The sequence below is a fragment of the Notamacropus eugenii genome, chromosome 5 (assembly GCF_028372415.1).
Source record: "Notamacropus eugenii isolate mMacEug1 chromosome 5, mMacEug1.pri_v2, whole genome shotgun sequence".
In the NCBI taxonomy this organism is placed as follows: Eukaryota; Metazoa; Chordata; class Mammalia; order Diprotodontia; family Macropodidae; genus Notamacropus; species Notamacropus eugenii.
Genome location: NC_092876.1, coordinates 18,516,689 through 18,543,330, shown reverse-complemented (window position 1 = coordinate 18,543,330; position 26,642 = coordinate 18,516,689). Strand labels below are relative to the sequence as shown.

Sequence of the window (26,642 nt, the reverse complement as noted above, 5' to 3'; positions counted from 1 at the left end):
AACACATAGTTGCACCCCAAAAAGACAGTCGCGTGCTGACAGCTCAAGGATTAGGGTTCCCCTTCCTTTCCTTATCTTCCCCCCCCCTTTGCACAGTGCCCGCCATATAGTGGGGGCTTAATTAGCGTGTGTTCACCCTTCCTTTCTTCTTTCCTCCCCAGTTCTAGGATGCGGCCTATGACGTCATACACTCTGGGCTTCACCTCTCCCCAAGCTCCGACAGGACAGTCAAAGCGCCTGCGCATCTCCAGCTCCTCCCCCACTTCCATGTTCCTCCCTCTTTCTCGCCTCCGTCCCGCCCCTTGGCCCAGTTGGAGGTCGTTGAACTCCATTTCCCACAATCCATAGCGGCCTCTATATCTTTCGGAGAACAGCGGCGCCGCGAATATCTCTGGGTAGCGGAGTCCGAGTGCTCGGCGCGCGCAGGCGTAGTAGGAACCCGGCCCGGGCCCAGAGGGAGGGAGGGAGTGAAGGAAGGAAGCGGCCTTTGTCCCGTTCCGGACGCCGCGAGCGCGGACGTGGGGGGGGTGAGTAGTCCCCAGGGAACCTCGCGGGGAGGGGATGTAGGAGGGAGAGAGAGGCTGAGGGGAGCTGGAGAGAGGGGGACCTTAGGGGGCGGGGGACAAGAGCAAAGGAGGCCAGGCCCAGGAGGCGGGGATTGGGCGGGAGTGGGGAGGGGCGGGGCCAAGGAGACCCAGGCTAGGGTGGGAGGAGAGGAGCAGAGCAGGGCCCGCCCCTCATGGGGGCGGGGCCAAGTGAGCCGCGCCCTCCTCACCCCGCCCCCTTTCCTGGGAAGGTCGACTTTGGGCGCTGCCTGTGAAAGTGACCAGCTCGTCTCTCTGTTACTTACTAGTCAGTTTCAGTCATTGAAGAACTGGGCTCCCGGGCGGAGCAGGCGGGGCGCAGATCGCTGGCCCTGGAGCCAGAGGATCCGGGTGCCCCTCCATACTCTGCCACTGGCCAACAGCTGGGGACTTCTCTCTGGGAATCATTTTGCTCCTCTGTGGCACGAAGAGGTTGGACTGGTCCTTCCAGTTCTCAGTCCATGATCAAGGGATGTGCATGCATAGCTCTTTGTGGGTCAGTGTGTTTATGTGGGTAAGGAGGTTTAGGTATATCTGTGTCCACGGTTAGTGACAGAGGTGAATCTGGCTGGGAATTGTGAGACCGGTGCCCTGGCCTCACTATGGGAACTTGAACAAGTCCCTTCTGAGTACTGTGTCTCAGTTTCCCCATCTGCCAAATCAAGGATTTAGACTCAGTGATCTCTAAGGCTTCGTCCATAGGTGAATTTCCTAAGTATATGAAATTGCAAATAGCAGTTCAGTCAGCAGCTGAGAGTGACTTTCCTGACTAGTTGTGTGATCTTATCTGTAGAATGGGCAGTGTCATCTCTAAACCACCAGTCTCACATGGTTGTGGTGAGGAAGGTGCTTGATAAATCTCAAACATCTATCCACAGAGGGATACCAAGGCTGAAAGACTAGGAAGGACTTGGCCAAAGCCAGGCTGGATGCCTGAAGCATTGTGACTCTCAGCCCTGCCACTGGCTGTAGCCCCACTGGCCAGGTCAAAGGAAGGGCCATCTCAGGGGCCTGCCCACCCTGGCCTCTTCCTCTCTCACTGCTCTGCCATACCAAGAAGATATTTTCTCTGTTTCTTGGCCTCCCACTGTCCTTCCTGTCTCTTCCCAAGGCTGCAGGAGCTGGGTCTGGGGATGCGTTGTAGGCCTGAGAGCTGGGAGAGCCCTTAGAACATCATGTAGATCAGCCCACACTTTTGACAGTGGAGTTTGGAATCTCCAGAGTGAGGCTTCTTCTGTGACCCCAGCTCTGTCTCCTCTCCAGGGCCCCAGAGCCAACCAGAGCCACCAAGACAGCCTTTGTCAACATCGAAGCTGCTGGGCCTGCCTGGGGAGGTCAGGACCAGCCCATTGAGAGGAGCAACCATGGAAGACAGCCGGACTCAAGTGCTGGGGGAGAGAGGTGAGAGGGCCCGGATGGTGAGGCAGAGGGGGCAGCTTCCTGCGTTGGTAGATCAGGGTAAAATCCTGGATATGATCCTGTTCCTGGGAGTGTGGGAATGCTTACAGCAGCAGGTCCAGAACAGGTCTGGCCAGACTAACTGCCTTCCATTTGCTGACAGTACTTCCCAGCCTGCAGTAGGAGATTCAGTAGACAAGCAGGGAAGACCTTTAGTGTTCCTCCTGTGGACAAAGCTTAGGTGAGAGTGTGTGTTGGTAGATTCAGGGCTGGCCAATGATTGGGCCCAAAGAAGGTGACCAGAGTCGGGTGCAGGGAGGTTCTCCAGGTCCTTGAGCCTTTTCTATCCAAATGTTTGATTGAGGATTTGGCTGGAAGGGGGAAATGTCCTCTGATAAAGTGGGCACATGAGGAGAGCTGGGGGCTCCCTTTTCATTGAAATGTAGGAGCCATCAAATCCACCCTCTCCCTTTGCCTCCCCATTTTACAGAGGAGGAAACCGAGGCACACAGAGGTGGGGTGACTTGCTCAGGGTCACAGAGCTTGAAAGGCCCAAGGGGATTTGAACTTTGTCTTCCTGACTCCAAGCCCAACGGTCTATGTACCACACCACCCTGCTCTCACATGGGTGGGATGATCACTTTTCAGGGTAGTGAGGTATTGTGGGAAAGGCCTTGAGTGTAAATCGAGCCTCAGACCCTTGAAAAATCCCTCATCTCCCTGAACCTCAGTTCCTTATCTGTATGAGGAGCTAATTGCACTTCCCTTCTAGGCCTTTGTGAAGACCAGCTGGGTTACTCAGACATTAAAGCAAAGGCAGTTGGTGGTCAGTGGCTGGAAGACTATACAGGGAGTCAGGAAGGCCTGTGTTCAGATCTGACCTTGGACATTTGCTAGTTGTGCGACCCTGGGCAAATCTCTTTACTACTGTTTGCCTCAGTTTCCTCATCTATAAAATGGGGATAATAATAGCACCTATGGACCAGGATCAGTGAAGTCACATTTGAAAAACACTTTGCAGCCCTCTGTATGCTCCCTGAGTGCTTGACCTGTTAGTAAGCATGATCACCCCTCTTGGTCGTTTCCTACATCCTATTTGAAGGTAGCTGCCTGGGGGGTGAGCCTCTCTCCCTTCCCTGGAGGCTTAATGGGCTGGACTCAGGGGGGCCCTGGGGGCTCTTTACAGCTCTGAGGTTCTAGGTTTGGGGTGAAGTTGGCCTTCTTCTTGGTCCTCAGAAGCTCATGGCTTCCCTTGCCAGCCTGTTGGCCCACTTAGGGGCTTGACAGATACCAGGTGTTTGATTGATTCTCCTCACCAGAAGCCCTCACTCCCAGGCTGGGCAGCATCTTGTCTGATCCCAAGTCTGGGACACAGCTTTTTTTCACTATGCCAACATATGGTTGGCTGAGGGAGCTGACAGGTGGACCCACCTACCCACTTCCTTCTTCTGTCTTCTGTCTCTAGCTCCATTCTGCATCAGCACCCTGCCAGTGATTCTGGATCCTCAGGTGGAGAGGAGAGAGCCCTGGGCCAGAAGGTGGGGGACCTGGGCCCTACCCCTGACTCATCATGTGACCTTGGGGAAGTCACTTCCCTTCTGTGGATCCCAGCGTTCTTGCCTTAAACGTGGCCATAATGCAGGAGAACTGGAGAGCATGGAGAAGGAGGGTGTGACCCCAGAGGAATCTGGAATCCAAGTTTTAGGGGACAAGGGTGAGGATGAGCAGTGAGCAACTGGGAGTGCAATGTCTGTGGTGTGGGTGAGGGGAGGACTCCCTGGATCCGGGGATGGCAGGCTTAGGGGCTCACACACAGACACACATACACGCACACACGTGCATATGTATGTATACATACTTGCGCGCGTGCATTACACACATACATATACACATACAGACACATGCGCACATACCTGCACACATATACAGACACACACATACAGATATACACACATGCATACACATGTGCACACCCACACACACCCTCTCATAACCTACCATTTCTTCCATCTGGCTCCTTTCTCTACAGGATCTGAGGGTGGTTCTCCAGCGATCACATCTGCTTCCAGGGCACACTGGCCACTGAAGAAGGAGACCCAGGCTCTGCCCTTGCCTCACTGTGCAACCTCAGGTAAGTTACTCTCCTCTGAGCCTCACATTTCCTCTTCTGTGAAAATACAGAGGAAGACACTGGAATGGATGATCTCATGTCTCTCCCCGTGTCTCTGTTTTTGAGGCCATCTCTCTTTTCCATTCAGTCACCATCTCTGTGTTTCTCTTCATGTCCACACATCCCTGTGTGGTCCTTTGTCATCTCAGAGAGCGTCTCTCTGTGTATAGCCTTTTGCTCCCTCACTCACTCACTCTCTCTCTCTCTTCTCTCTCTCTGTCTCTTTTCTCTCTGATGATCTTTACCTGATTCCTTCTTTCTGTCTCTGTGTCACCATGTCTATGTGAGTGAACACACATCCCTGTGTGGTCCCGTAACCTGGCTATGATTCCCTCTTGTGCTTGGGGGGCACCTTCCCTTTCCATGTCTGGTACCTGCAGTGTTCTGGGTGCCCATCTCTCTCCATCTTCATAGCTCTATCTATCTCTGTCTCTCAGTGGTCTCTGTGTGTGTCTCTCTCCTATCTCTGTAACCCCTTCTCTGTCTGGGTGGGGCAAGTGAGAAGTCCCTACATCTGATCCCAGACGATACAAGTCCAGGCCTCAGTTCTTTGCTGCCTGTGTGACCTCGGCCAGCATGCTTGGCCTCTGTGGGAATTGTTTCCTCCTCTGGAAGTTGAGGCTCATTGACTAGATGGTGTGTGAGGCCCCTACACCCGTCAGTCAGGAAGCACCACCGGAGGCCCAGCTCAGTACCAGGCACCACGTGCTCATGTTCTGACTAGATCTTTATCTGGGCTGACAAGCTTTCCCTAACATCTCCTCTGGGCCAGACCCCATTCTAGGCCCTGCAGAGGACCAGAGACAAAAGGGAGCCCATTCCTCCCCGCAGAGAGCTGCCATTGTTTCAGGGTACAGTATATCCAGAGAAGTGCATGCAGGACCTCCACCCTGTCCAGGCAGGGACTTAGAGGGAATATAAGCTGGGGAGGTTGGGGGGCCCGATCAGGACAGGTCTGAGGAAGGGGGCAGTGCATAGGTGGAACCTACAGGGGCTCCCCAAAAAGCAGAGCTGAGGGAGGACCCAGCATTCCAGAGGCCAGGACCAAGGAGGCCAGTCTGGCTGGATCCTAGAGTTACCTGAGTTAGGGCTCCAAATGCCAAGCAGAGGGGCCTGCGCTGGGTCCCACCAGTCACAGGGAGCCAGAAGAGTGACATCATACACCCTTTCAGCCTGCCACATTAGCAGCTATGTGGAGGCAGACCTGCGGAGGGGACCACAGTAGTGCAGGCTGCCTGTGGTGTGAGGATGAGGAGGAAACACATTGGGGCTGGAGTCCATCAGCCACTTGGCAGCAGGCTGGATGTGGGCAAGGGCAGTGGGGAGTAAGGCATTGCAGTTGTTCAGTTGTTTCTGTTTGTCTGACTCTTGTGACCAGCTCATTTTACAGAGGAGGAAAATGAGGCAAACAGGGTCATACAGCTAGGAAGTGTCTGAGGCCAAATTTGAACTCAGGACCAGGAGTCTTCCTGACTCTAGGTGTGGTGTTCTGTGCACCGTGGCAGCCCCTCACTGCCCAGCAGTAAGGGATAGTGAGGAGGAAAGGCCAGGGTTCTGAACCTTGTGGTGCCCAGGACAGAACTTAAGAGGAGAGCTTTGCTTGTGAGGGAAGATGGGGTTGAGGAAGGGGACTGGAGCTGCAAACTCCCAGGTGATACAGCTCCCTCCACCAGTGCCATCAGCATCTCCTCTGCCACGCAGTCATAGGGCTCTGCCTGGTTGAGAGGTTAGCTACTCTCCTGGGGTCCCAGAGCCAGTGGATGTCAGCTGTGGGGCTGGAGGCCAAGTTTTCCTAGTTGGAAGCCAGCCCGCTGATCACCGCATTCACTACAATGACTCTCCTGGGCTACTATGTTGAGTTTGAGAGGTCCCTGAGAGTGCCAGACAAAAGTGGAGACTGGTGTTTAGGAGGGAAGACAGGTGGAGCAAAGATCTCTGGCTGCCATCTGCCCAGAGTAGACTGCAGAATCTGCTTCTTTAGTCATTTCTGTGTGTCCCATCTGGCCATTGCCCTCCATGACTCACTGGCTCTTCAGGGCCATCTTTCCCCATCTCTCTTCAGTCATGATCCCTTCTTTCAGGTGGCCATCCAAGTGCCCTTAATTCTGTGGAGGGAACCAGTCCCAAAGCCCAAGTGCCCAGGGGCAGGCTTCCTGGCATGTCTGATTCTGTGAGAGGGAGCCAGCGGCCAGAAGGTCTGGCCAGCCTTTCTCATAGCCTGCTGTGTCTTTCCTCAGCTCTTCTATCTCCAGACTGCCCCCTACCCCCAGAAGACCATGGAATGGTTGCCAGATATCTTCCAGCCAGGGCCCAGGTAAGTCGGGGCGTCACATCTCTCTCTGGGACATTTTCTGCCAGCCTCCCATCCAGAGAGTCAACCCAGGCTCTCAGAGACTCTGCCACCTGTGGAAGCAGTCAGGTACTATCTCCGGAGGTCTCTTGTCTCTGGCACCATGGCCTCTCATCACTGATCATTCAGTGACAGATCTCTCTGTCTTGGTGACCAGCTCTGTGTGTCTCTGAGAAGTTCTTGTCATGTCTGTGTCAGTATGGGGCTGGATGGGACAACTCCCAGCCCCTTCACGGCTCTGAGGCAGTCATGGGCTAGCCTGGCAAAGTCTCTGCACCAGGAGTCAGGAAGCCGTGCTGACACTAGAGGTGTCTCAACGGAAACTAGGTGGTCCTTTGGCAGGGACGCCACAGAAGGAATGCCAGCCCAGGTATAATTGGGCCAAATGTCTCCTGACGTTGCGTCAGCCCTGAGAGTCCAGTATTCTCAGAGCCTCCTCATACTGAGAACTGTCCAAAAATGAAGTGGGCTCCTTCAATGGGTAGTAAGCTCCCCGTCACTGGTAGGTGTGGCAGTAGAGCCTGGAAAAGAGGTGAGATGCTCCCCGAGATCCTGCCTGCTCTGAGGGTCCCGATGAAGGGACAGGCACTGCCTTACTCTTTCTGTCATTCTCACTGTATCTGTGTCTCAGTCTGCAAGAGTAATACCTACCCTGTGCCAAGCACTGTGCTTGTTAGTCATTGTAGGGGGACAAAGACACAAGTGAGCCATTTCCCACCCTCAGGGACTGCTGGGATTGGGTGGCTTGGCCCCAACTCTCTGCTCCTAGAGCCAGGAGTCCTAGGTGGGCAGCTTGGCTCTGGCCTTCACTGATATAGCAATTCTGGGCCAGGAACTAGGACCCTCAGAGCCAGGCACTGACCCCCTCTTTGGGTTCTTGGGAAGTCAGAGCTGCACTCTAGGGTTGGGAGGGGCAATGAGATGGCTGTGTGAGTCTGGGCCAGCCATTAAAACCTTCTGGGTCTCAGTTTTCTGCTCTGAAAAATGGAGCAAAATCCTTAAAGTTCATCTCATTTCAAACTTCCAACAAGAGAGGCCTCACAATGTAGAGGAGGACCAGGTTCAGGTCCTGCCTCTGACTCCCATGAACTGTGTGACCCTGGGCACATCACTTGACTTTTCTATGATCTAGGCAGCATGAGCAAGTGCTTACATGAGGCAGAGATGAGGGAGTCATTCTAGTCCTTGGACAAATGCATGGAGGTAGGAGAAGGGACGTCAGAGTCAAAGACCAGCTAGTTGTACTGGAAGATACAGCACATGTATCAGGCACTCAACAAGCATATATTAAGCACTTGCTGTGTGTCGGGCACTGTGCTGAGTATTTGTATTTTGTCCCAGCAGCACTTGATAGATTATTGAGGAGTCAAGGGATATGGTCAGACCTGGGCCTTAGGGAGATTGTCTTAGCAGTGGTGTGGAGGTCTGAAGGCAGGAGAAGGGAGAAACTGAGCCCTGGGAGGCTAATTGGGAGACTCTTGCAAAATTCCAGGTATGAGTTGATGTGAAAGCCAGGAGACCAGGAGATTGCCACAGGACCTGAATGAAGGTCCTAGGAGCAGAGAAAGAGGCAAGGCAGGGGAGCAAGGAGGTGGACAGGAGAGAGGAGAACAGAGAAGATGAGCTGTTTGTCAGGGAAAAGAAGGGTCATGGTGCCCTCCGCATGAGTGGGGACAGGACTGGTGGAGAAAATCATGCATTCTATCTTAAAACGTTTTGAGTTTGAGATGTTCAGCTGATGACAGACAACTGGAGGCCAAGAAAGATATAGAACTGGGGCCCATCTACATCTACATAGAGCCCATGGGAAACAGTGTGATGACTGAGAGACAATGTAGAGGGAAGAGAAGGTGGCCCAGGGCAGAGGTGTGGGAATACCCATGGCAGGGCCCAGGGAAACTGGCAATCCAGCAAAGGAGGCCAAGGAAGAGGAAAACCCAAAGGCACAAGGTAACAGAAGGAAAGAGGGACAAGCGAGGGGCCCTCAGCAGTGGCAGAGTATAAGGGGGATGCATGGAGAAAAGGCATGAGACTGACTAGTCAAGAGAGAAGACAGTTTGAGTTTGGTGATGGTCAGTGGAGGAATTGCCAGGGGACAGTAGCTCAGGGACTTCCTTTCTACCCCCACCCCTGACCTCCTTCATAAGCACTTGCATCTGCATGTTTCTGTGCCTTCTGTTTACCCCAGAAACCATAGGAATGGTCAGGCCTTGGACCTCCATGTCCTCAAGTTGCTTGGGGATTCCCAGCTCAGAAATCCCTCTTCCCATCTCCCCCTCTGCCTTACTCTTCCTCGACCTGTACTTCCAGTAGAACAAAATAAAACTTTTTTGGTTGTTTTAGGCACAAACTTGCATGTGTTTGTGTGCGTGTGCATGCACACGCACACACACACACAAAATCCATCCTTATCTTTCAGATCTGGGGAAAAAAATTTCAAGAGGGTCACAGAAAGAATGCCTGAAATGCTCCATGAGAATTCATCCTCCATTCGGCCACTAAAATTGAAATTTTTTTTTTACTTATTTATTTGGAGGGGGATGGCAAGGCAGTTGAGGTTAAGTGACTTACCCAAGGTCACACAGCTAGTAAGCAGTCAAGTGTTTAAGGTCAAATTTGAACTCAGGTCCACTTGTCTCCAGGGCCCATGGTTTACCCCCTGTGCCATCTAAATGCCCCTAAACTGATATTTTTAAAGTGCACTATGATACTCCCTTGCTGAAGCATGTCAGGGACTCTCCATTGCCCTTGAATAAAGGGAGGAAAGCCTAATTCCTATGAGGAGAAAAAGGAAAGTTATTAATTAGTCAGCAAATACTTATTAAACACTTACTGTGTACAAGCATGGTGCTAAGCACTGGGGAGTAAAAAAGAAGGAAAAAACCAGGCCCTCAAGGAGCTTCCAGTCGGGGAGTGTCTTTCTTCCTCTCCTTGTCTCTCCATCTCTCTCTCTCTCCCTCCCTCCCTCCCTCCCTCCCTTTCTTTGTCTCTGTCTCTCTCCCTTTCTCCATCTCTCTCTGTCTCTCTCTCTCCCCCTCTCTCTAGATATATATATGTATGTATATGTGTATATATATTACATATATGCACATACATACACACATATACACATACATATCTATTTATACATATACACACATAATGCACATGCTATGTATAATATATATTAGACAGACAATTTAGCTATTTGGATAGATATGTGATTATATAGAGAGAAGGTATATACAAAGTAGACATAAGGTAGCCTTTAGAGGAAGGCTTGTATGTGCCCTTGAGTTGAAGTATACCAGGCTCTCTAAGAGGTGTAGGTGAAGAGGGGTCTTGACATGAGAGACAGCCAGTGCAAAGGTGTGGAGATGGGAGAGGAAACATCACTGATGAGGAATAGAAGGCAGACCAGCAAAAAGCAGGGAGAGAAGCAAAATGTAAGAAAACTGGAAATGTAGGAAGGGGCCAGGTGGTGAAGAGATTTAAATGCCAAAGGGCTTTGGGTTTGATAATTGAGGAAATAGGAAACCCTCAAGTTTATTGAATAGCTTGGTTGGTTCAATCTTGAAGAGGACCTCCTGAGTAGGAGAGTGTCACGATCAAACCAGAGCTTTAGGAAGCTCATTTGGCAGCTGAGCAGAGGCAAGCAGACCACCACCACCACTACCCCCCACCCCGCTGAAGCTATTGGAACAGTCTAGGCGTGCAGTGATGAGGGCCTGCACCAGAGCAGAGACAATATCAGAGGGGAGGAGGGTCACATTCCAGAGATGCTGTAGGGATGAAATTGACAAGCCTTGGCACCATATTGGATATTGGCGGGGGTGGAGTGAGCCAGGAGTCCAGGTTGACTCTGAGGTTGGGGAGCCTGAGGGCCTGGGAGGATGGTGGTGCCCTCCGCAGTAATAGGGAAGAAAGGGAAGAGTCTGGCAAGAAGCACAAAGTTCTGTTTTGGACACGTTGAATTTGAGATACCTTTGGGACACCAAATTTGAAAATCCCCATAGAGAGTTGTAGGTTCATGACTGTTGCTCAGGAGAGAGGCTAGAGCTGATACATGGCTCTGGGAGTCATCTGCATAGAGATGATAATTGAACCCATGGGAGCTGATGAGATTCAATTTCATTTCAATTTAGTAAAAAAAAATGTTAAGCACATGTTAACATGTTAACCAAAATGTTAAAATGTTAAGCCAGGCATTGTGCTGAGTTCCAGGGATACAAAGAGAGGCAAAAGACAGCCCCTGCTCCAGAGGAGCTCCCAATCTAAGGAGGACACAAAATACAAAATAAATATGTACAGACCAAGCTATTTGCAGATAAATAGGAAAGGATTAACAGAGGGAAGGTACTGTGATTGACAAGGGTCAGGTGCTCAGTTGTAGTTTCCTCCTCTTACAAGTTAGTTGTCCCCTGTAAAAGGGAACCGAACAGGTGGAGAAGGTCATCCCTGAGCTAAAATATTCCTTGACCTCTGTGGATCTTCTTAAGACTAAATAAAGGAGGTTTTATAGGAGGAAAAAAGAAACACTTGCAGTGAGTGTGTGGTCCAGGAATGGTCCAACAGGCAGGAGGAGAACCAGGAGGAGCAGTGTTAAGAACCCAGAGAGGAGAAAGTATCCAGGAGCAGAAGGCCATCAGTGGTGTTGGAGCCCACAGGGAGGTTCAGAAGGATGAGGAATTTTGTGTGGTAACTTTGGAGAGGACAGTTTCAGTGGAATAAGGAGGTCAGGAGCCGGATCATCTGGCATTGAAAACAGAAGTAGAGGAACCGACAGCCTTCTCTGGGAGCTTGGCTGAGGAGGAGGCAAGGACCAAGATCAGTCACCACTGGGGTGAAGGCTGCAGTGAGGGCACTTAAGGATCATGGAGGCATGAGTATGTTTGGAGACTGCAGGGAAGGAGCCAGGAGACGGGGAGGGGCTGATGTGGGGGACAGTCTGCTGGAGAAGGTGAGAGGAATGGGACCAAGGGATCCTGTGGAAGAGTTGGCCTTGGCTACCTCTTCATCAAAGATGAATGAAGGAGGAGATCATGAGATGAGAGAAGAAAAGGGGATTCTCAGTGAAGGGCTTTGAAATGGGACCGGGAGGTGGTATGGGAGAGTTGAAAAGGTTTGGAGCCACTGCAGTGACAGATGGGCTAGAAATCAATGAGGTAAGAGCCAAGGGACAGCTGTGAGGGCCCAGCTGATGAGATGAATAGGTCAGCAGCTCTGTGGCCTCCTCCAGCTACGTTCAGAAACACTTAAGAAGAGAAGAAATAGGAGGCAGGAGCAGTCCTGTTTTAGGATTTGTAGTGTTAGGATAAAGGAGTATGTTGTTAAATAGTTAACAACCAGCTGTCTGGGATAGACAGTCCATAAAACAATAAACTGAGCCCTGATGTGAATGCTTACACTGAAAATTTAACTATCAGCTCTCAGGAGCTGTCTCTAGCCCCTAACCCCTTTCAATAAGGTCACAAGGGATACAAGAGCAGAGAATTGTATAAAGTTGAACTGGTTTGCCAAGTTCAAGGTTGGGAAGTGGGACGAAGGAAGAGAGGGCCTGAGGATGGAGAGACTGAGGTGTCAGTGAATGCTCGAAAGAAGACAAGTGTGAATGCATCATCCCAGCAAGATGGGCAGCATGCCTGCACACAGTGGAGTGATGGACCTCAAGGGTCAGAGTAGGTGGAAGATGGGCAGCAATGAAGGATGAGAAAAAGGGGGTTGGGCTTGTTTTGAGTGACCTTGAGGAGTGGAGTAGCGTTAGGATGGGAAGACCTAAATGGATGAAAGGCAAACCCTCTTGTTTTCATCCAAGGAGAATCCATTTGGTTAGAAAGGTCAGGACAGCAATGCTGACTGCCCAAGATGTGTCGGACCCAGTAAGATCACTGCTCTGGCTGGGCCCCAGTCACCTGGCCCATATGGATGTGCAAGGAACGGGCAGCTGGCAAGGCTCCCTGAAATACTGCAAACGCTATGTGGATAGAAGCGCCAGGGGAGGGCAAGTCCTCAGAATCTCCAAAATGTAACTCAGCTTCCGATTCCTGACAGAATTCCCCAACAGACTCTTAAAGGTCTATGATCACAGAGAGGAACCACAAACAGTGTTACATGCACTCGATGGCCTCTTGGGCATGCTGATGAGGCTGGTCTTGGGGAATGCTGGAGAGAGAACCTACCCCCCCCCAGATTGAAGCAAAGTCTCTCCCGCTCTCCTCAAAGGCAAGACCTGTCTCACTAGACACATTCCTGGGTGTCTCAAAGGCTGAGCACAGAGTATGCAAGTAGGCCCTGGACCAGTGTTGCTTCAGCTAGTAAAATTGAGGACAAGAGGAGGAGGTGTGGGAGGGGTGCTGTTACTCAGAACCAATGCAATGGCCAGGCCCTAAGAGTGGTCCCTCGGGCCCAGTGCTACCTGAGAAAGAGGTCTCCATGGACCTCAAAGATCTTTCCTTGGTCTTGGACTTGTTTCAGTGGGAATTGCCAGTTAGGTGGTACAATGGATAGAGCACCAGTACAGGAGTTAGGAGGACCTGAGTTCAAATCTCACCTCAGACACTTGACACTCACTAGCTGTGTGACCTTGGGCAAGTCACTTAACCCCAATTGCCTCATCCTGGGTCATCTCCAGTCATCCTGATGAATATCTGGTCACTGGATTCAGATGGCTCTGGAGGAGAAGTGAGGCTGGTGACCTGCACAGCCCTTCCTCACTCAGAACAAAGTCAAGTACAAGTCATGTCATCATTTCTTTGATGGCATGGTCTTCGGCAACGAAGGATGAACACACACACACACACACACACAGTGGCCATTACTGAAGCACTGAGGGCATGTTTAACTACAGGCAACCAGGGCTGGAGTCAAGACTTTGGAGCACACAGCTGGGATCCCCCAAGATCTTGAAGGGCCAAAGCACTGAATGGGATCAAATCAGACTATAAGTAGGGGGCTAAATATACGGTCTTACCTGTGTACTCACCACGTACAAGATGGGATTGGCATTTGTCTTAAAAAGATCTGATTTTGTCTACTCCACCTAACAAGGTGATCTGGCAGCCAGTGGGCAAGTGACTTCACGTCCCTGGGCCCTGGTGGCCTGGTCTGCAAGATCAGAATAATGCTGCTCCTGGAAGAGATGGAAGCTGAACTGGATAGTGAGGGCAGGATGGCCCAGGCTATTTGAATGACTAGACAAGTAGGTTGTGTGTCTGTGTGTGTCTGTGTGTGCGTGTCCATGTCTCTGTGTGTGTGTGTGTGTGTGTGTGTATGTGTGTGTGTGTGGACAGGGGAGTGGTGGCAGAGGGGGCAGGCGAGGTAGGAGGGGGCCAGATTGCCAGGTTGGGACCCTGAATGCCAGGATCAGGGGTGTGAATGTTGTTGTAGTAAGGGAGGGATGTGGTCAGAGCTGAATGCTAGAACAGTGATTTGAGGAGCATATCCAGGTGTGATATCAGGGGAGAGGGACCGTGGGGAGACTGTAAGAGGCTGTTTGCTGTTCAGTCATTTTTAGTTGTATCCAGCTCTTCATGAGCCATCTGGGGTTTTCTTGGTAGAGATACTGAGGCGATTTGCCATTTCCTTTTCCAGCTCAGTTGACAGATTAGAAAACTGAGGCAAACAGGGTTGAGTGCCTTGCCCAGGGTCCCACAGCTAGGCAGTCCCTGAGGCAGGATTTGAACTCAGGCAGAGGAGTCTTCCTGCCCCAGGGCAGGAGCTCTGTGCACTCTGCCACCCCCTAACGCCCTTAGAGGCTATTTCAGTCCCCTAGATGGCAGACGGGGCTGATGGTCAATTCTCAGGGGAAGGTGCCAGCCTGATGCTCCCCTTGGTACTCTCTGCTTCAGCCACACTGGCCTCCTTCCTGTTCTTCAGCCACTCATTCCATCTCCTCTCCCTCAAAGCAGGGACTGTTTACATCACTGATCCTTAGCAATGCCTGGCACATGGGAGGTGCCTAATCATTACTTGCTGATTGAGTGATTAATATGGCAATGGAGTGGAGAATTAAGGGACTTAGTGATTGGCTGGGGTTTGGCTTGGGAGGGAGGGGCTCAAAGGATTCCAAGATCTGGAGCCCAAAAACCTGGAAGCATGTTGGTACCAATAGCAGAACCTGTGGGTAGAGAAGAGCTTTGCAGGGGGATGAGATCTGAGGAAGGGCTTGATCAGGCAGTGAGGGTAGGCAGGGCCTGAGAAGGGCTGCTTTCCCAGAGCTGGCTCTGATGTCAGCTTCATGTGAAAGTTGTGTGGCCCGGGGCAATTTACTTGGTGTCCCTAAGCCTCAGTTTGCCCCTCTGTGAGAGGAGGGTCTAGGGCTTGATCTCTGAGGTCTCTTCCAGCTCCACATCCATGATTGGGCCTCTAGCTAGGGCTCCTTGGGGGATCATCTCTTTGTGTGTGGGAAGCTGTCCATCTGGTAAATAGAGCTGGAGCTCCTGCATTATGTAAGGCACCACAGCCCATGTTGGGGGGAGGGATGACGCGGCCCTTACACTTCTTCACCCTCCCCCGCACCTCCACCTCTAAGAGCTGCTAGAGGTGATGAGATATGCCCACTGCCCACTTGATGTTTCAGGAAGCAGTGACATTCAAGGATGTCTGTGTGAACTTCACCCTCGAAGAGTGGGGACACCTGTGCCCTGCCCAAAGAGACCTCTACAGAGAGGTGATGCTGGACAACTACAGGAACCTGGTCTCCCTAGGTGAGAAAGCTTCATCTGGGGCATCAGAGCCAGTGGGGAGTCCCAAATCAGAGCCTGCTCCCCCTCCTCCCTTGGACCCAGACACTGGGAATGTCTGCTCCCTTCCCCAGCACCTCCCCCCATCTCCATCCTTCAGGGCTTTCACACCACAATCTGCATCTCCCTTTCCTGAAGACAAGGAGCTCAGCATTCCATTAGCAGACACCCCTATCTTCCCCTCCCTTTAAAACATTTGGCCAAATCCACTCTTTCCTTAGGAGCTGAATTCCCAAGTGCTAAACCAAAGCTCATCTCCCAGTTGGAGCAGAGCAGAGAGGCTTGGTTGTTGGAAGGAGAAGAACCACGTGGCCTCTGTCCAGGTGAGCAGAGAGCAGGGAGCACAGCCGAGGGGAGGCGCTGGATTTAGCTTTGAGGGCAGGAACTGTCTGTGGCCTCTTTGTATCCAGAGTACCTGGCACATAGTAGTAGCTTATAAATGTTGACTGATTGGTTGAAGGGGGACGACCCAACCGGTCAGTCAGTTATAAACCAACAAGCATTTGTTAAGACAGACCCTGCCCTCACAGAGCTCCCAATCTAATGGAGGATGCAGCAGGCAAACAAATCTATACAGATAAGCAATACACAGGATAGACAGGAAGTAACTAATGAAGAAAAGGCACTGGAACTGAGATAGTTTGAAGAAGGGTTCCTGGAGACGGTAGGGTTTTACTTGGGACTTAAAGGAAGCCAGAGAGTTCAGGAGTCAGGCCTGCATGGGGAGAACATTCTGGGCATGGGGGAGAAGCAAGAGAAGGTGCCCAGAGGTGAGAGATGGAGTGTTGAGTTGATGGAATGGCCACTGGATCCAGAAGTATGTGGTGGGGAGTGTGGGGAGAGGCAGAGAAGGGGTGGGTTAGAAAGGCTTTGGAATGCCAGATAGAGCACGTTGTGTTTGCTCCTGGAGGCCATAGGGACCTCCTGAAGTTTACTGAGTACAAAGTCGACATGATTGTATCTGTACATTAGAAAAAAATCACTGTAGTGACTGAATGGAGGACAGACTGCTGTGGGGAGAGACTTGAGGCACGCAGACCCCCAGCAGGCATCACAGTAGTCCAGGCCTGAGGGGATGAGGGCCTGCACCAGGGAGATGACAGTATCAAAGAGGGAAGTGTATCTGAGAGATGCTGTGAAGGCACCATATTGGATTTGGAGGGTGAGAGATAATAAGAAGGCCAGGATGGAGGATAATGTTACCCTCTATAGTAACGGAAGGTAGGAGATAGGGAGGATTTAGAGGAATGATAATGAGATCTGTTTTAGACATATTGAAATTAAGATGTCTACTAGCCATCCACTTTGAGCTGCTGAAAGACCTTTGGAGATGCAAGAACAGAGATTGGGAGAGAGATTGGGGCAAGACAGGTAGATCTGAGCATCAGCAGCATAGAGATGGTGATTGATCATGGTAGCTGAGGAGGGCTCCAAGTGAAGTAGGATTGAGGGAGAAGAGAAGAGGGCCCAGGAAAACCCCAGAGGGACACCTGTGCCTAGGGGCTGTGATCTGGAGGATCTCACAAAGGATCAGTCAGATAGGCATGTTGCGGTTTCATGATGTGTTGGGGTGAAACTGCCTCGAAGAATTCAGTCAGACCCCCTCCAATCCAAGCATAGTCGTTGATTGAGATTGATACCTCTCCTGGAGTGGGCTAAGTTCCAAGAGGAGCCAGCAACTTCAGAGCAAGCAAAATGGAAGATGGAATTACATAATAGAAATTATGCATATTAAAAAGGTAGGAGGGATTTGTTAAGGGAGTAGGTAATAGGGGAGAGGTCCCAGCCACAGTGGAACTGCGCATGCGATTACCCACAGTGCATACAGAAAAACCCATTTTGGGGGGTATGTATAATAATGATTTTATAATAAGCCTCTCTGTCATAAGTTCACTCTTGTTCAGTTCTTTACTGAAGTACGCAGGTGCCTACTTAGGGAAAGTCCCTTCTGTTGTTTTGGGGTCCACATCCTGCTTGGGCATCCTGGTGGTGCCACTTTCTGATTGGCTGAGTATTGTGGTCCTGTCTGAGATTAGATGGATATAGTTATGGTTGAGTGCATGAAGACACCTGTTGTTCTGGTGAGCAGTGAGGCATATATGAGAAAATTAGGATACTGAATCAGGGGAGGAAGCAGTGGGCCTGCTGTTCAGTGGGGCCTATTAGGAAGTTAGAATTTTGGGGTTGGGGCAACTTTATTAGGATCCCATCAGGAAGCAGGAGAACCAGGAGAGAGGGTGCCATGAAACCTAGAGAGGCAAGAGTGTCAAGAAGGAGAGAGCGACCAACAGTGTCCAAGGCTGCAGAGTGGCCAAGGAGAACAAGAACTGAGAAAAGGTCTTTCAGTTGGGCATCTAAGAGACCATTGGTAACTCTGGAGAGCAGTTTGGGTGGAATGATAAGGTCAGAAGCCAGATTGTAAGGGGTTAAGGAGAAAGTGAGAGGAGAGAAAGTGGAGGCACTGATTGTAGGTGGTCTTCTGGGGGAGTTAGCTCCAAAGAGTCAGCAGGAATGGATGGATCAAGTGAGAGCTTCTTCAGGTAATAGAAACATGGGCATGTTTGTAGGCATGTAGACAGGGAGACACTGAAAAGAAGTGAAAGAGGGTTTCCTATTTGCTCTATCACTGGGGTGGGCCCCACTCTGTGCCTGTGATGCACATGCCCCAACATCTCTTCCTGTTGACATCCAGTTCAGGTGCCTCCTTTACCAGAGGCTCTTCACCTGAGCCCTCCTTCTCCTTCCTTCCCCTCATACCCTGACTCTCTGGTTTGATGGTCATTTATCTTCTTTCTAACTCTGAACCATCTGAGAGCAGGATCTATGAGTTGTGTTAACTCAGGATGCCCAACCCTGAGCACAAGACCCTGCATATGCCTGGCACCTAATACTGTTGGCTGAATTAAATCTTCCCCCTGCACAAGGAATAGGAAGCATTTCTTTTTTCAATGTTTTTTCAGATGGGTGCCCCAAGTCTGAGACTCTGAATTCAATGCCACACCAAGAAGTTTCTGAAAAGTCATCCTCTCAGGAAGAAAGACTTGAAGGTCTCAGAAGAGATGATTCAGGGTACGTCAGCCTGAGAGACACATTGGAGCATGAAGGCCAAGGAACTCTGCAGCAGGATAGCCCGGACCCCCCTGTGCCACCACCAGCCATCACCCTCAAAGAAAGACCATCTAGGGAGAGAAGCTATGAGTGTAACAAATTCATTAGACATTTGGGCCTGAGAAACCTTGCCACAGCACAGAGAGAGACCCCATCAGAAGAGACCCCCCTCAATCATGATGACAGAGAGAACTTCCAACAAAATCCAGGCACAGTTAAGCTTCAGAGAACCAGTGGAGAGAAAAGACCTTTTAAATGTACTGAATGCGAAAGGACCTTTCTTTATCAGTCAGACCTTATTATACACCAGAGAATTCACACTGGAGAGAAACCCTACAAATGTAATGACTGTGGTAAAGCCTTTAGTAACAGTTCCTACTTCATTCAGCATCATATAATCCATACTGGAGAGAAACCTTATGCATGTAATATATGTGGGAAAACTTTCAGCCAGAGCTCTTCTCTTACTGAACATCAGCGAATTCACACTGGAGAGAAACCCTATTCATGCAAAGAGTGTGGGAAGGCCTTCACCCAGAGCTCTTCCCTTATTAAGCACCAGCGATGTCATACGGGAGAAAAGCCTTTTAAATGTAAAGAATGCGGGAAAGCCTATACCCAGGTTTCACACGTTGCACGACATAGAAAAATTCATACAGGAGAGAGACCCTATAAATGTAATGAATGTGGGAAAGCCTTTTTTCATACTGCATCCCTTACTCAACACCAGGCAATTCATACAGGGGAAAAACCATATAAATGTAATGAATGTGGGAAAACCTTCAGCCATAGCTCATCCCTTACTCAGCACCAGAGAGTTCACACTGGAGAGAAGCCCTATGAATGCAGTGACTGTGGCAAATCCTTTAGCCACAGCTCTTCTCTGACTCAACATCAGCGGATTCACACTGGTGAGAAACCCTACGGGTGCAATGAATGCGGGAAGGCCTACACCCAGATTTCACATCTTATGCGCCATCAAACTGTTCATATGGGAGAAAAGCCCTATATATGTAATGAGTGTGGGAAGGCCTTCAGCCACACTTCATCCTTTACTCAACACCTGACAGTTCACACTGGAGAGAAACCCTATAAGTGTAATGAATGTGGGAAGACTTTCAGCCAGAACTCATCCCTTACACGACATTTGAGAATTCACACCGGAGAGAAACCCTATGTATGCAAGGAGTGTGGGAAGCGCTACACTCAGGTTTCTCATCTTATTCAGCACAAGAGAATTCACACTGGAGAGAAACCCTACCGGTGTGGTGAATGTGGGAAGGCCTTTAGCCGGAGCACACACCTTAATGAACATCAGAAAATTCATACTGGAGAAAAACCCTATAAATGTAATGAATGTGGAAAATCTTTTAGTCACAGCTCATCTCTTAATCAGCATCAGAGGATTCATACTGGAGAGAAACCTTATGAATGTGATGACTGTGGGAAAACCTTTAGTCAGAGTATACATCTTATTCAGCACCAGAGAATTCATACTGGGGAGAAACCCTATGAATGTAATGAATGTGGAAAGGCCTATACCCAAATTTCCCACCTCCTTCAACATCAGAAAATTCATTCTGGAGACCTCCTATGAATGTAGTGAATGTGGGAAGGTCTTCAGCTAGAATGCACACCAAACTAAACGTTAGATAAAGACCTTAGGAGTGTTTGAAAAAACTTCTACATATAATTAACCTCTATTGCACAGTGAGCTAGAAAGAAAATCTTTCCAGACATCAGAAATCCATCCTGGAGAGTAATCCATTGAACAAAACTAGGGAAAGTTCCTTTCTGACCATTCCCTTTGATAAATCCCCTCTCCCCTCCAAATCTCCCGTCTCTGCAGTTTATTACCAGGGATGCCATAAGAGAAAAATGTTTCTGCCCCAACCCTCGTCCAGCTTCATTCCCTCCACGTCCATCCATCTACTACCACAAAGGGGCACAAATTTGATTTCTTCGAACTGAGGGGGAAGGCTGCTCACCTGTGATCTGAGTAGCTCATACTCCTAAGCATTTTCAGACCAAAGTAGAAAATTGTTTATTGAGCCCGCTACAGTGAGAGCATTGTGGAAAACAAACATTTTAGAACCAGTGAATCTGCTGTACATCAGAACCAGCAGTGAATGATCTCTCCAGCACCTAGTGTTTAATTTTATCTCTACCAAAAAGTGAAATTCGAATGAAACAGATTGCACATCAGGCTTTGAATGGCACAGCCTCCCAGATGTCTGTGATGAGGAGAGTCCTCTGTCTCTGTGGTCCTCTCCTCTTCATTTCTGTCTGGGGTACTTGAATCCCTCTTTGCTGTCTTGTGCATCCTTCTCTTGTGTCTCCCTTTCTTAAAAAAAAAATCCTTTTCCAGTGTTTTCCCAATTTGTGTCATGTTGGGGGAAGGGAGTTTTCGTTTCATAAATTTTTGAGCTTAGACGGTCTGCCATTTTTCCTCATCTTGATACTGACTGGAGTGGATTTCTCCTTGGCAAGGAAAATCTCTCATTTGTCATGCTGTTGACAGCCAGCGGGCTACCTCAAAGTTGTTTTTGACTCCAACACTTCACTCATTCACATTTGCATCTGTGGGGACTCAGTCGAGTCTATGAAATGTCAGAATCCACCCACCCACACAAGATGTTCCCATCCCTGTCCAAATAACCAGACATCGTCCCACTGAATGATTAGCCCCCTGGTGCTGGACAATTAGAGAGAGGCAAAAATGGAATAGACTGCCTCTAGAAATCATGACCCCCTTCCCTACTGAAGGTCTTTAACTGAGAAGTAGGAAGACCCTTTAGTTTGTTCCTGATAGGTATAGGTTAGACAAGATGACCTATGAAGGCCGTAAGCTTTGGGATTCTGGAGTCCATGTTGGCTGTTTAAGGTCCTGGGTTGATTCCTACGTTCCAGTGACATTTATCCTTTTCTTTCAAAGGTTTATAAAATTTAGAGCTAGAAGGGCCCTAAGAGGTTATCTGGTCCATACCCCTCATCTTATGGATGAGGAAACCAAGGCCACAACGGATGATTTGCCCATGGTCCTACCAGTAGTAAGTGGCAGAGCTGGGATTCTAACTCAGGTCTCCAAGCTCCAAAGCCAGCATTCAGTCTCTGAGCCATGTTCCTTCTGGCCATGTTTTCCAGAATATTCCATCACAACCACCCACCATGTAAGAAACAAGCTTCCCCTGTGGCCATGTCATCTCATGCACTTGGGACAGATATGTGTATTTAGAGATTCACACTGGATTGTTGTGTAGTGGTGGACGGGGCCATCTTCTTACCAGTGGAATTTGTATTTTCAACAGCCATAAGGTTACATCTTTGGCAAATGGTTTCATGCGTTATCCTTGTTGTAAAAGCCTTGTTGGTATCTTTGCCTGCTTTTATGTCATGGGGTCACAATTGCCTACCTAGCTGCATCATGGGGTCATGGAGGTGACCCTTGGGTCTCGGAGACTTTGCCAGTGGCAGGTCCTACCAGGCTGCAGAAGTTTGGAGTAGAAGTGGTCCAGCAGTGAACTGGATGTCTGCCATCGGAGGACTTAAGTCTCAAAAGATTCTGAGAGGCTTATCACTGTTGCCCACAGAGTGAAGGGGGGCTTATGAATTATTGTCTGCTCAGGCCTAGAGGGTTTGGAATCTGTACTAGGGGAAGTTCCACCCACACCAACCAAATGGTCCATCCAATGGAAAAGAGTGAAGACGGGACACAGGAGGTCAGAGCTGGGAAAGACTTTAGCGATCATCAGAGGGAGGAACAGGCAAAGGGAAGGAATTTGCTTACAGTCACACAGCTAATGGTGGCAAAGCTAGAACTAGAACCTGGGTCTTCGATCTCTCCCCAGTGCTCTTTATGCACTGTCATGTTGCTTCTCAAAGAACCTAAGTCAGTTTGTGGCTCCTTTAGTTATCAGGGGCAGCTAGATGGCACAGTAAATAGAGTGTCAGATCTGGAATCAAGAAGATCTGTGTTCAGATCTGGCCTCAGATACTAGCTGTATCAGCAAGTCACTTAACCTTGTTTACCTCAGTTTCCTCATCTGTTAGAAAAGATGGATAATAATAAGCATCTAACTCCCAGAGTAGTTATAAGGATAAAATGAGGTAGTTATAGAGCACTTCACAGGGATGGCACATAGCAGGCGCTATGTAAATGTTAGCTATTAATATTTTTACTAACTTTATTCCTTTGGACAATTCCCTTACCCCCATAGTGAGCCTCGGTTTCCTCATTTGTCAAATGAGAATAATAAGGCTTATACTACCTACCTCACAAAGTTGTTATAAGGCTCAAATAAGATAATGTGTGTAACGTGCTTTATAACCGTAAAGAACTATGTAAGCATAAGTATTCTTGTATCCTCCTCTGGGGGACCACAAGTTTTGGAATTTTGCAGAATCTAAGAAATTATTGCAACCTTGCCTCAATCTTTCTATAATACTGTTTGCATCTTCCTTTAATCGATCCATGTTCTCTCCCATGTGAGTATTCTCTTTGTGCATGCTGGTCACAGCATACCAAACTCTTCTCATCCTGTCTTTCTCCTTTCTGTGTCTTCCCAAATGTTCTTGGGTAGCAGCAGAGGTGGTCTGTTATCCTCTCTCGCTCTCCAGCCTTCCCAAATGTTCTTGGGTAGCAGCAGAGGTGGTCTGTTATCCTCTCTCGCTCTCCAGCCTTCCCAAATGTTCTTGGGTAGCAGCAGAGGTGGTCTGTTATCCTCTCTCGCTCTCCAGCCTTCCCAAATGTTCCTGGGTAGCAGCAGAGGTGGTCTGTTATCCTCTCTCGCTCTCCAGCCTTCCCAAATGTTCCTGGGTAGCAGCAGAGGTGGTCTGTTATCCTCTCTCGCTCTCCAGCCTTCCCAAATGTTCTTGGGTAGCAGCAGAGGTGGTCTGTTATCCTCTCTCGCTCTCCAGCCTTCCCAAATGTTCCTGGATAGCAGCAGAGGTGGTCTGTTATCCTCTCTCGCTCTCCAGCCTTCCCAAATGTTCCTGGGTAGCAGCAGAGGTGGTCTGTTATCCTCTCTCGCTCTCCAGCCTTCCCAAATGTTCTTGGGTAGCAGCAGAGGTGGTCTGTTATCCTCTCTCGCTCTCCAGCCTTCCCAAATGTTCCTGGGTAGCAGCAGAGGTGGTCTGTTATCCTCTCTCGCTCTCCAGCCTTCCCAAATGTTCCTGGGTAGCAGCAGAGGTGGTCTGTTATCCTCTCTCGCTCTCCAGCCTTCCCAAATGTTCCTGGGTAGCAGCAGAGGTGGTCTGTTATCCTCTCTCGCTCTCCAGCCTTCCCAAATGTTCTTGGGTAGCAGCAGAGGTGGTCTGTTATCCTCTCTCGCTCTCCAGCCTTCCCAAATGTTCCTGGGTAGCAGCAGAGGTGGTCTGTTATCCTCTCTCGCTCTCCAGCCTTCCCAAATGTTCCTGGGTAGCAGCAGAGGTGGTCTGTTATCCTCTCTCGCTCTCCAGCCTTCCCAAATGTTCCTGGGTAGCAGCAGAGGTGGTCTGTTATCCTCTCTCGCTCTCCAGCCTTCCCAAATGTTCCTGGGTAGCAGCAGAGGTGGTCTGTTATCCTCTCTCGCTCTCCAGCCTTCCCAAATGTTCCTGGGTAGCAGCAGAGGTGGTCTGTTATCCTCTCTCGCTCTCCAGCCTTCCCAAATGTTCTTGGGTAGCAGCAGAGGTGGTCTGTTATCCTCTCTCGCTCTCCAGCCTTCCCAAATGTTCTTGGGTAGCAGCAGAGGTGGTCTGTTATCCTCTCTCGCTCTCCAGCCTTCCCAAATGTTCTTGGGTAGCAGCAGAGGTGGTCTGTTATCCTCTCTCGCTCTCCAGCCTTCCCAAATGTTCTTGGGTAGCAGCAGAGGTGGTCTGTTATCCTCTCTCGCTCTCCAGCCTTCCCAAACATTCTTGGGTACCACCACAGGTGGTCTATCTGTCATCAGCCTCACTCTGCAGTCGTGACTCGCCCACCTCTGCTTCCATGCTGGATGATATCCCTTACTCTGTTCCTTGAAAACAACTCATCCTGGAGAATGCTCTTCAGCCTCCTTAGAACCACCACTGCCCTTTGAGGTCCCTCCTATGGGAATTCTGCAGAGACTGATGATTCACAGCTTAATGGCCTCCCTAGGAGGATGCTGTCTGTGGTTTTTGTGTTCAACAGCTCAGGAGCCTTGCTCAGGGATCCCAGGTATTCCTGTCACCTTTAAATCACTTGATCAAAGTTAAAGATGACAGTATAACCCAAGGAAGTGTCCTCCTTGACTCTCCTCTGGGTTCTGCCACCCAGTGACCGTATAATCTTGGTCAAGCTTGTGGCTCTGTCAAGCGAGAGTGTTAGACCCAGGTGACTGCTAACATTCTACATGCTCGGGCTCCGTCCAGCTCTTCCCTACTAGAATCTGACATTCTGAGTTCTCTATGCTGAGGCCATCTCTGGCCTCGAGACTCTATAATCCACATTGGGAGGCAGCAAGTATAATGGCCAGAATGCTTGTCTGAGATCAGGAAAACCTGAGTTCCCATCTCTCCTCTGACACCATGCGTGGAGCTAGCCTCCAGTGTTTACTACATATGTGACCTCAGGGAAGTCATTTCAACTCCTCATCTGTAAAATGAGGATCGTACTGCATGGTCCCTTCCAGCTACTGTGATCCTCAGTTTCCTCATCCCTAAAAGGAGTCCTGTGCCTGTAATACCTACTTCATCGGGTTGTTGTGAGCCTGAAATAAGATGATTATGTCTGTAAGACACTTGGCACACTTCAAAGTGCTATAGAGATGTCCGTTCCAGTTTTGATCCTTGGCCTCTTCCAGCACTGAGATTCTTTGTTCCATATTCCAAGGTTTCACAAAGTTCAAACACTGCACATTATGTGCTCTAGAGTCTCTTCTAACATTCATGTTGTGTTCTAAGGTGTTCAAGCTTCTGAGTTTTCATGTTCTATGTCCCTGGGTCATGAAGATGGCAGGTGTTTAGTGTTTAATGTGAAGGAGGAACAAGAAACCCCCAAAGCCTCCCTTTCTATCAGGAGGAGGAGCTGGGAGTAGCAGTGGACCCCTAAAGGAACAGAGGCAATAATGCCCTTCATCTCCCATCTCTACCTTCTGGAGTCAGAGATGAAGATATGTTGGGACTGACTCCCGCTGAAGGCTAACACACAAGCCCAGGAACAAAAGCCATGATACATCTAAGCAGGGACAGTTAGGGCTGTATGGGATCCTTATAGTGTATGGCACCTAATCCTATTCCCAATATACACACATGTATGTATATGTGTATTTATGTGTTTGTGTGTGTGTATATATATAATATATATATATACATGTATGTGAATTTATGTGTATATAAAATGGGTCACTAGGTGGCACAATGCATAGAGTGCTGGCCCGAATCTAGGGTTAGGGTTAGGAAGACTTCTCCTTGAGTTCAAATTGAGCCTCAGACACTCAGATCCTGAGCAAGTCACTTCACCTTATTTGACTTGGTTTCCTACTCTGTAAAATGAGCTGGAGAAGGAAATGACAAACTGCTCTAGTATCTTTGCCAAGGAAACCCCAAATGGGATCACAAAGTCAGTCATGACTGAAAATGACTGAAAACAAGATACATACATACATATATATTTTTTATATATTCCAAATTTATCAAAAACCACAAACATTTCAAAATATGAAGGACCAAAAAGGACTGTAATTAAAGTATGAACTTCTGTTATTTATGGGATTTTTAAAGTATATTCAGTTTAACATGGCAGCAATAATGCTGCCCTGTTGATCTCACCTCCTGAACTTTCTCTTCTGTGTATATTTTTTAATGTTCCCCTTCATTTTTCAGAGAAGGAAACTAAGACCCAGAGATGGATAGTGACTCATTCAGGGCTGCAAGTGGTCAGAGTATTGAGTAATATGGTTGGGTCCTGGTAGATGTGTCTAGGGCTAGATCAGAACAATCCTTTCCCATCAACTGCCACCTTGCAGAAGGGGACAGGATCCAGTTCAGGCTGACCTTGAACTTGTACTTGCTGACTTCCAATCCTTCCTTTTTCAGAGCTTAGACAACTACAAAGAGTTATAAAAAATAGCTCCTTTCCCCCCCAGGGACCTCTTTGTGATATAGTCTCTTAGCTATAGATATTAGAAATTGAAGGAACATTAGAGGTCATTGTATCCAATTCATTCCATTTTACAGGTGAGAAAACTGAGACCCAGAAACAGGTGGCAAGCTGCCTAAGGTCCAGTAGCTCCATATAGGTGCTCTAGTCCAAACCCTCATAATTTCACAGAGGAGGAAACTGAGGCCCCAAAAGAGCCAGGGCCTTGTCTGTG

General features: G+C 49.2%; 1 protein-coding gene across 1 annotated transcript in view; it reads left to right on the top strand.

Annotated features, from left to right (window-relative positions):
* The first annotated feature begins 431 nt into the window (after positions 1-431).
* The window catches only part of LOC140508321 (uncharacterized), a 49,368-nt gene continuing 23,157 nt past the window's right edge, over positions 432-26,642 (top strand). The window contains 10 exon segments of the mRNA XM_072616140.1: positions 432-527; positions 1,848-1,985; positions 3,448-3,696; positions 4,012-4,113; positions 6,390-6,466; positions 15,060-15,186; positions 15,444-15,545; positions 18,183-19,917; positions 19,919-19,977; positions 21,154-21,174. Coding sequence (XP_072472241.1) covers positions 1,949-1,985; positions 3,448-3,696; positions 4,012-4,113; positions 6,390-6,466; positions 15,060-15,186; positions 15,444-15,545; positions 18,183-19,917; positions 19,919-19,977; positions 21,154-21,174 — 2,509 coding nt within the window. The 5' untranslated portion in view covers positions 432-527; positions 1,848-1,948.